This window comes from Kryptolebias marmoratus, linkage group LG6 (genome assembly GCF_001649575.2).
Source record: "Kryptolebias marmoratus isolate JLee-2015 linkage group LG6, ASM164957v2, whole genome shotgun sequence".
Lineage (NCBI taxonomy): Eukaryota > Metazoa > Chordata > Actinopteri > Cyprinodontiformes > Rivulidae > Kryptolebias > Kryptolebias marmoratus.
The window spans coordinates 23,017,891-23,028,468 of NC_051435.1; the positions used below are offsets into that span (position 1 = coordinate 23,017,891).

General features: G+C 36.0%; 1 protein-coding gene across 2 annotated transcripts; it reads left to right on the forward strand.

Annotated features, from left to right (window-relative positions):
* Positions 1 to 209: 209 nt before the first annotated feature.
* LOC108244193 (interleukin-1 receptor type 2) lies at positions 210 to 9,646 on the forward strand. 2 transcript variants are annotated; one of them, XM_037975929.1, is made up of 10 exons: positions 210 to 407; positions 3,202 to 3,357; positions 5,031 to 5,289; positions 5,566 to 5,740; positions 5,822 to 5,975; positions 7,139 to 7,228; positions 7,344 to 7,403; positions 7,498 to 7,633; positions 8,675 to 8,820; positions 8,985 to 9,646. In XM_037975929.1, exons 2-10 carry the CDS (start codon positions 3,273 to 3,275, stop codon positions 9,134 to 9,136), a joined length of 1,257 nt encoding a protein of 418 aa, XP_037831857.1. In that variant the 5' UTR covers positions 210 to 407; positions 3,202 to 3,272; the 3' UTR covers positions 9,137 to 9,646. The 2 variants fall into 2 exon arrangements, with proteins under 2 accessions (XP_037831857.1, XP_017285645.1); XM_017430156.3 differs by having other exon boundaries at positions 212 to 407; positions 3,232 to 3,357.
* Positions 9,647 to 10,578: the final 932 nt, after the last annotated feature.

Consider the following 10,578-nt stretch of genomic DNA (forward strand, 5'->3'; position numbering starts at 1 on the left):
ATGTATGAGTGTGTGTGTGTGTGTAAGTGTGTTTTTGTGCTAAAGCAAACAAAGATGTCCCTATTAATGTAAATAAGAGAAGATGTCAGAGTTCAAAAGCTATAAAAATGTTCTGCTTTGTTTAGAATGAGCCTGAAGAAAGCCCATGAGTTAGTTTGTGTATATATTGTGTAGGTGTGTGTGTGAGTGTCTTCAGGAGTCAGCAGACTTGAGTGGTGAGCTGTGCAGTACGCAGCCTTACATTGGGAAACCTGAGAAATTTCCATTTTATGAGGGGTGGGAACCTTAAAAAGAGAGCTGAGGTTCCACGTGAGCCGATAGGAAGCTGGTCACTCGCTGCTGCAGCCGATGCCATCACCACATCCCCATCAGAACCAGAACCCTTCCAGGACCAGAACCTGTGCACAGTGAGTTCTGTCTGTTCAGTCACATGCCTGTGTGTGTGTGTGTGTGTGTGTGTGTGTGTTTGCTAACAGTCAGGTATTCAAACAGACTGTTTTATTTAATCATCTTAAAGTAAAATTACATTTAAAAGTAAAATATTGACAAGAATAAAAACAGTTTTATATTTTAAGAATATAATATAATCCTTAGATTTAGTTTTATTCATTAGTGTTTCTTAATAAATTCATTTTAAATGTTTGATTTTCAAACATAATTTTGTGACTGCCTTTATTTTCAGCTGTGCGTTTGGATTTTACCCTGCAAATAGTCACAATAATTTTTAAATATTTAATAAAACTGCTAAAATATTCTGTTTTGATAAGCAAACTCTAAAACCTAAGACGTAGAATTTATGATTGCTGACAAGATTTGTATAATACTGGAGTTTATATATGTATGTCACCTTGGATTATTTGTGTTTAACAAGTTTTAGATGAATGTGGATTTTCTGGAACAGAATTATAAAGATGTTATTTTGACTTGTTGTACAGAGACACAAAGATGCGTTTTTACAGAAGCAGAGAAGTAATTTACATGCCGTCTGCTTGCGATCTTTATGTTGAGTTAAAAAGTAAGTTTGAAAGCCATTTATTACATGAAAACCAGAGACAGAGATGAGCTATTAGTGCTTTTAGATAAACTTTAGTTGATTGCAAAATGCAAAAGATTATCTTTTGAGGTGAGGGCTGGAGAAAAAAAAAAGACAGCTTGTCATTTATGTGTGCGATGAATTTTATGCTCTGTTTTGTAAGGACGCAACAATAATGCAGAAAAGGGAAAAAAATTATTTTCCAAAATACTAAGTTAATTCCCCCTCTATCCATAAACAGAACTTCCCGACGCAGTCTGAGAACAAGGCAATGATTTTATACTCTGACTTTTTTTTTTTTTTGATGAATTTAATTTTTTGTTGCGCCGCCTGAATAACTGACCGCTCGTGCATTTTCCAATTTGTTAGGTCGTGAACTTAGAATTAAATAAATGAGATCAAATAAAATCAGATGGTATAAAACATTTGTTTTTCTGCTTTAAATGTGAATGATTCTACACAATTTAAAAATTTGATTGTAAAGTCTGTCAAACATAAACAAGCTTTTGAAGGATTAGTCTTCAATCTTTTTTATCTACCAAACAGTTTTGCTTGAATTTTTTTTTAATTTGACCAAAGTTGAATTTAAGAAACTTAATTTTGTATCATAAATACAGTAAAAGCTGAGGTATAAAAGTAAATGTAACCATGACTGAAGTAAAGGTTTTACAGTATTAGATATACATATTATTCATGATAACTAATATTGAGCTCCAGTGGGATTATTCATTAGATTAAATTGATGCCAAAAGCCAGCAAAGTTTCCACTCAATTCAGTGAAATACCACCAGCATCATGACTCATATTTATGTCTGTTACAACACAGACACGCCCACAGTTCCTATGACTGGGGGACAGACTGTGACGACACTTCAACAGTATTTATGAATGAACTGCCTTTTTGATGACGCAGTGAAACAACTTTAGCACAAAAATTATTTACCACTTGTTTATGAGAAAGTGTAAGACACTGATGACCCCGTGATCACAAGAGAAGAAGCAGAAATAAAAGTCAGCTGGTTTCTATGGAAATTGTGTTTAAACTTTATGTAAAAAGTCTCCACAAAACTCAGAGTTCACTATTTTACCTGCTAGAGACTGAAATAAAACAGAAAAATAACACTATGGAATAGTATTGTGGTAAAAAATGCATTAATGAATGGAGTATGAAACTAGGCAAAATAAAATAGGGTTATAAAGCAATAAAAATAATCCTTTAAACATATTTTTATGTTGTCAAACTCAGAGTACATGCATGGCCACATCACGATAAAAATACAAATTATGGTGCAATATTGTCAATTTAAGAGATTTCATTACTAATAAGCAAAATAATTCTAATTTTTAAAATTTATCACAGTCCAAACATGAAATCACCTTAAAGGAACACAACAAATATCTAGAAACACTTGAAGTTTGTCAAGTTTAATCCTCTGTGAGAAGGTCAGGTATAACATGGAGGACCCTAAGCTCTGATTGCTGTTCATACAAATGGCTTGTTCTAATGTAATTTAAGATAAATAAATAAATAAAACATTTCTTAGAAATTTAAATGTGACATCAACAGGCCCCAATAAATTCCACCTGCTGGAACTTTAAATGCATTGATCTTCATACAAATGGGTTACAATAAAAGGGTAAATATACACACAAATGGAAATCATTAGGTTAGTTTCAACAATAGATATGCCTGTATATTTATTTAGAAAAACATCAATTCAAAAGAGTGACTTTTATTTTATCCTAATTCTGTGATAATTCTGCTGACCTCTGTTATGAGTGACCTCGACTGGTTTAATGTGACTCATCATGGGATGATGTTGGTAAACCCCCGCAGTTATATTTAAAGGAAGGGGAGTGCCAGCACTTTGATGATGACTCCTGTTATGTCACAAGTTTCAATATTTTAGAGTTGAATTGAAGCTATTTTGCATAAATCCTAGATAGCTAGAGGAGACAGACTGGGACAATATTGAACCGTTGTCAGTTTCAGTTTTTCCTCAGCTACTTTCCTCGAGCATATAGGGTTCTCTAAATACATACTATTAGTTTCCTGGCTCAGTAATCCTTTAAACCTCAGCTTTTATTTGCCAGTATTACGCTCAGAACCTCCCACCAAGAGCCAAGAGCTTCTGATCAAACCCTGTTTTTTGTTTCTGACCTTTCAGTTACGACACTGCTTCACTTTGTGTTGGTAGATCTTTTCCATCAGACCTCTGATTTCCTGCAGTCTGCCATCATGGTCTGCTTGGCATCGATGCTGGCTGTCGCCATCATTGCAGGTGTTTATGGAAGGTCTTCACTGCCTCCTCTGCCTATGAAAGGTGAGCTTGTTGTTCTACTCTTTGCATATTGTGTATTGTGTTGAGGAGCAACAGAATTATCAGTGGATGAGGTGAAAAAGAATGCCATGACGTAGAGGGGTCTATGCTCAGCTAAGTGTACTGTGAAACAGTTTGTTTTTAAGGGTGTCAGTGCAGAAGGAATAAAGTACTTTTATTACAGCTGTAATTCTTTTCATTCTTACATTTGTCAATAAGTTTACTCAGTTCCTGGCAGCCTGTTGAGATGTGCTGATCAGGTGGATCGATACAGCAGCTTCACCACACCGACGTTCATAACGCGAATGTTTTTTAATGGAGCAAACAGGAACAAATTAAACAAATTGCCTTATGCAAAAGTGTAGAGGTTTGCTTTTTGTTCATACAATGTTCTTTTATACCAGTATGATATTTTTATGTAAGATTTTTGTTGTTGTTGTTGTTGTTTTGCCTAAAAATGCTGTAGAAGAGTCACCAGTCCGGCTAACCTTTAGCCTGACTCCTGTAGGTACTGAACAGTCCAAAAAGTGCAAGTGCTTCTCCCTCTTTTTTCATACTCTGTTCTCTTTGACTGATGTCACTGCTGACAAGGTAACTAACTGTTGATCACTGTTCAACAAAATAGCACTTCAAAATGGCCAAACTGTCCCTTTAAGAAAAATGCACACAGAAACTACATTAAAACATGAAGCTCAGTCAGGAGTTGTGTGCTATGATTTTTGGTAGCAGGACACTGTACGGCGTAGATGAAAACTGGACAAAAAAGAAGAAAAAAGTAAAACTTCCACGTACTCAACAATGGTATGTTGGTGAGACCAGTAATATCACCGTGTTTGGAACTCTGTTGCTCAGGAATACTTTATAGCAGAAACATCATTCAGTTTAAATGAGCGACAGGAAGTTGGACTTCACACGTCTGAACATTGTGGTTTTTATACAATCACAGCTGAAGTTTTATGATTTTTGGAGATTTCACCACCCAATATTCAACATACTGTCTGATGGTGTTACCCTCATTGACTTCTATTGTATCTGAGCTCAAAATCTTCTTGTCAAAACTTGAAGTGAAGGGTGGTTTAACTTGTTATATCTCCTACATAAAACGTTGTAGACTCATAAAAATTGATTGACACGTGTGACATCCAGAGACTTCTGCCGCTTGCAGTTCAGGGATTTAAAAAAAAATCAAACTTGTAGTTTCCGCACAGTGACTGTTTGAGGCTTACTTTTTATTTTGCTTTTCTCTTTGCCTGTCTTATTAAGAGTGTCATCGGGGAGTGAGAGTGACAAGGGGTTGGTTACCATGGTGACCCAAACCAGCCACATTTTTAGATCTTAGTTCTTTTTACACTTCTTACACAGTTTATACATTAAAACAAAATTTTGTCATCTTAGACTATTGCAAAACGTAAATCCCAAATTATTATTGGGCTTTTAGAGAGCAAAGTTGATTATACATTAGCACCCTGCAAAGTTTCTTCAGAAATATTCTTATTGGATGTGCAGTGAACAGGCTTTTATGTGTTTTAAAACAACAGATTAATTGACACAGGGTCAGTATCTACTATTTAGAAAGTAACTTTTGGCAGCCAGATTACCCCATTGGTAGCAGTATAATAACAATGGAAAATATTTCTATTACTTTATCTAATTTTTGGGTGTTGTTTACACCTCAGATGGATGTTACCAGGTGCTTCCAGAGGTGGGGATATTCAGAGTGGAGGGCGAGGCCATAATACTTCAATTCCCCGAATTTATGAGAGTTCTTGAGGTACGTGAAATAGCCCCACCATCGGCAAAGTACTTCATCAGCAGAAACAACGGGACGGAGAGTGTGACATATCAGAGCGAGGGACGTGTGCAGCAGTCGGATAAAGAGCTGTGGTTCCTTCCCGCCTGGGCTTCGGACTCAGGGGAATATACCTGCACTTACAGGTACTTATCAAGAACTGACAAAGCCTCTGACTGCATGGAATACGAGTTACTTACTGGTGCTACACATTGGTTATTCCAAACTATAATATATTTGTATATAAAAATGCAACAAAACAGAGCCAAATTATTTAATTATGCAGCAGTTTGTCCTTTAAATTACTTATTTGTTTAGTGCTTTTTTACTGTCATTAGATTTAGAAAATTCTTAAAAAGTCAAATTTGATGGGAAACACAACAGGAAGGTTAAGTCTTGTTTTTTTTCTTGTTTGATTTCAGAAATGACACCTACTGTGTGACTGGGAGCATCACTCTACACGTGTACGAGTCTAATTCTATCGACATGAACAAACTGTCCTATTGGTGGTCAGTCCTAGAGGGGGAGAAAGTGAAATTCAATTGTCCATCTCTAAGCCGCTTCAACAAGACTGACAGGCAGATAGAGTGGTACAAGGTGAGTGAATGTCCTTTTTTAGTCTTTCTTTTTCTGCTCTGAATCCAAAATAATTGAAGCATATCCTCTGCTCTTTGACAGGACTCCAACTCCACTCCTCTTCAGCTGGACAGAGGTACCTTTATCCTCCCTGCAGTGAGGAGGTCCCAAGCTGGCGTCTACACCTGCCGGCTCACGGTGCTCATCAACGAGCAACGCTACAAAGTCAGCAGAGTCATTCTGCTCCATGTACAAGGTTGGTCACATGTCTTTTATAAACAGAGAGTGGAGGCTAAACTGGAGCTTTGAACAAATGTGCATGTTTTAATCTGAGAGTATGTTGCACAACATCAGCAGAGATGTGCACACCTGGATCTATTAAAGTACATCGTGAAGGTTACCTTTTCAACTGTGATATTTTTTAAAGGTGGAAAAAGTTTAGATAATTTGAAATGGTGTTCTGCAGAAAGGTTATAAGGAATCATTACCTTAGCTATGGCAGACACCAATAGGAAGTCATTTGGAGAAATAGTTTAAATCTGACAAGATTGATGAGCTAACTGCTGGGCAGAGAGGAGCCAAGACCAAAGTGGTTTGCTGCTGCCTTAAAACAAATGTAATCTCCAAAAATGTATATTGGTTCATGCATATACAGTTTTATAAACCTTTACACTGCTATCAGTTTCAAATGAGATGGTATTTACATAGAATTTTGTGATTATTTGCAAGTACAAATAGCAACAGCAGCTAGCGGTAGCACTTCCACTGTAGTCTGGGGGACTCCTACAGGTCCACTGGTAACTGTGTACTATAAAACTAATAGAAGAGTAATAGTTTATTAAATACTGCTCACATGAACTGCTGTGATGTTTTTGAGACAAGAGTTGTTTTAAGATGGCAGCAGTTGACTTTGATATTGATTCTGCTCAGACTAGCCTTAAGATCATCATTGTAGCCAGACTAAAACACTATCTCTCCAAACTGAGGTCTTTCAAAGAGCTTCCAATAACAGATTAGAAAATAAGTGTTTAAAACCTCTCCACAGAAACTCACATCAAAATATTAAAACTATCCCTTTAAATAACTCCTTTAATTTTGTATTTCTATGCTATTTAGTGAATAGATATTTAATCTGTAAATTAATTCGTTTATTTTCAAATGCTAAAAGAAAAATGTCAGTTTTCCATTAATTTACCTCTTTATATCAACTTATGACCTACACGTGTGTGCTGCCCTCTGCTGGGCGAACAGTTGCATCACACTGCCTTTGCAAAGTCACAGAGAACAAATTATTACACAAAACGAAACCTGAAATGTCCAAAAAGCACAAATTACCTGGCAAAAATTGTTTCTACTAAGTAAACAAGCAAAAACATCATATGAGTCATCATTTTGGACGTGTGTATTTGCATTTGCCAGGCACAGACCCTGCATTCCCTACCACTGTCCCTGAAGGCTTCACATCAGGAGCAGATCTTCACAGCAGCAGCACCATGAGTACTGTTAATGGTGAGTTTTTTGTTTGTTTGTTTGTTTGTTTGTGTTTAAATGGTCCATATTCCATTGAGAAGACTGAACATTTGTTGGTACTTGTGAAATCTCTTTATTTATGTCTCACATCCAGTCTTTGGACCACCAGTGATTGTCTCACCAGTTAATGGGACCATTTTTGAAAGTCCACACGGTACGTGGGAATAACAACTTGTCCCATTATATGAAGGTTCATAATGTTACGCTCTAAAATACTCTAATGTTATTTATCAAATATTGTCTAACAGGTTCAGGACTGGAGTTGGTGTGTCAGGTGCTCACTGAATGTCAGATGGCAGATTCAACCGTGGTCACATGGCTGATAAACGGCCAATCGGTGGCATCATCATACCTTGACAGGCGGGCTCTGCAGGGAGGGAGAAGGTAAGGTCGCTTTACCACATCAGCTGTGAACCTCACCTCATCTTGAACTTAAAAAGAGCTAAGACTTTGGAAGAAACCCCAAATAACAATAGTGTAATCTATCCTCATCTACAAAAACAGATCTTATGTTGTTATAAGAATAAATCAACATTTGACTTAAAGAAAAATACCTTGAAATTTGAAAACGTCATAAATTACAGAAGCTAAAAAAAAGACATGCTTATAAATTTATTTTCATGACATTACAGTTCCCCTAAAACAACTTCTTATTATCTTGTGATGATAATGCTTGTTTTGTCATGATTGCAATTTATTTATACTATTATCAAGAGTTTATAGATTGTTTTTTTTTGTTGTTTTTCTTTTGAGAACATGAATTAGTAAATTTAGCTAATTCAACATAGAAAAGCTTGTTTTTCTGGAAATTATGAAATCACAAAAAAGGCTATTTCATCAGAAATCAGGATAGTCCTGTTGATTCAAGCTGGAAAAATAACATAAAAATACATCTGTCGTCGATCAACACATCAGTGTCATAAATCAGCTTCAGAGATCATTGCAAACATACCAAACTGAGCATGAGCTTGTGTTCATGAGCATGAACACAAGGATCACTCAATTGTGCACCATAATCATCTCATTATCTTAAGAAAATGAAGCTTGTTTTTAAGATAAAACTAGCTTGGTGCTTATTTCAAGATAAATTAGACCCTGTCTACACAGTATTTCTTTTTTGAACAAAGCATTTCTGCTGCATTCTTATCTCCAGACTGCACAAAAACAGCAAACATATAGCAAATACTATGCAATGTATCACATTATATATTTAAATAATGATCCAGTGATCAGAACATTCAGAGATGAATTTCCCCTTTTTTGAATCCCTGTTCAAGTTGCCAATCTTCATCCAGTAACAATAATTAATAACCTAGTTTATCGTGGCATCTAAGAAAAACAATATTGTGACACTAAATGCTAATGCTGAAATGCTTCATGTTAATAGTTGTGTTTGCATGCCAATGCTTGGCTAAATGTTTCCAGGGTAACCAGGTTGTCTAAAGGCTGCCAGATCGAGATGAGGCTCATCATCTCACATATAACTGAAGAAGATAAGAGGACGGAGATGAAGTGTGTCACTCAGAACAAAAATGGGAGACAGGAAGTTCTTGCAATGCTTCAACTTGAAGGTGACTTGTCACAGTAGAAGTTTAGCTGAAACACTTTTCTCTGAATCTGTTATCAAGGAAATAAATCTCAGACACTTGAACACTTTGACTCACTCTAGCCAGTATTTTTTTACAATCCATGCTGAGCAAATCACTAACATTAATGTATCAATATGTCTTTACAGATTCTACCTTTACGTGGCTTGTTGTTGCCATGGTAATGGTGTCCTGCTTCCTGACGGTGGGCTCTGTCTTCCTCTATGTCCTCTTCAAGCCTAAAAGGAAAAAGAAAATGGATTACTTTCTGGCTCGGCAGAGCAGCACCTTCTCAGTTTAGCTTTTATTTTGATCCTTACGCTCCTTTCAAAAACAAAATATGTTTACTGTTGTTCTTTGCGAAGAGTTCAGTGTATTTTATACAATTTTATATTTTTGTTGCAATTATATCATATTATCAGCTATGTTCATAAATATATGTTTATAATTAAGGTCTAAAGTGGTGCTGAATACATTTGACTAAAATGTACTCTTAATATTTTCCTATATTCCTATTTGTCAGCATGCTGTAAACCTACATAATTACTGTTAAATAAAATTAAATTGCCACAGACAGTGTTTAAAACTTGACATCTTGGTAAAGTTAGACATACTGTATTTTACTACTGAGCTGTTGTGTTCATTAACTGTTCTCAGGGAAACATTTTTGTAGTAGAATTGCACAACCAGTGTGTACTTTTTGATGTTAAACATTTAAATGGAAAACATGGCCAGAATAAAAAACACTGTATCCAGAAATACCATAACAGCCAATCAAAGTCTGAATAAATGTGATATGCATGATAATATACTCAAGATAGTCTTTGGTGAGTGCTCTATTTTATTCACTGCAGTGAATCACATCTTTCATCCTGCATCCAAGCATGAAGTTGCTGCATGAAAATCAACATTTTGCAAAATACATTTAAATTTATGAATATTGCTATACCAGTAGCTGGTGACATGAACCTTACTGATGAATTTAAAGTGTTAGAGTATCATAAAGGAATGCATATTGCCTGCTGCCTTTCATACTAAAATGTTAAACTGAGATCATCTTAAGATGAGAAAGGACAGGCTTAAAACCGTTTTGGCTAAATCTTGTAAATTATATTATGTGTTGAGGATGACTTTCAGCTACTGCCACACCAAATTTTAGCCTAACATTTGCTGTTAGCCATGGTTACGTTATGGTTATGTTACACTTGTAACACTAAGTTATTTATTATGGGGCAGGTTTTAATGATGTTTTAAGAATGTGTTGAAATATAAAGGTAATCAGAAAAGTGCGGTCCAAACACACTTCTCTCGTCACGTATTGTGTTTTTGAGCTGATCACACCTCCCTGAGGTGTGATCAGGCTGTTGAGTAATGAGAAATGAGCTGAGCTGCATGCTGCGTGTTGAAGACTCCACTCTGCACACACGGGTCAGAAGTGAGGTTTCCTATCTTTGTTCTGGTGTGCTGTGCAAACCTTTTTTAACCTTCCTGTATCTACTGCTGCCTCGTGTCCTCTGAGGTGAGTCAACATGGTTTGCATATGGGGTTTATCTGATAACTGAAGTTTTATTGTTGTTTCTGACTTTCTCTTTCTAAATCTGTCACTCAAGGCCACCTATAAAGTTATGCTGGAATATATTCAAAGTCCATTAACTAACAATGTTCAGAGTTGAAGGTTTACTCTTTATTCTAACCACAAATGAGATTCACTTCCTTTTACAGTTGAGTAGATGTAAAACTGGC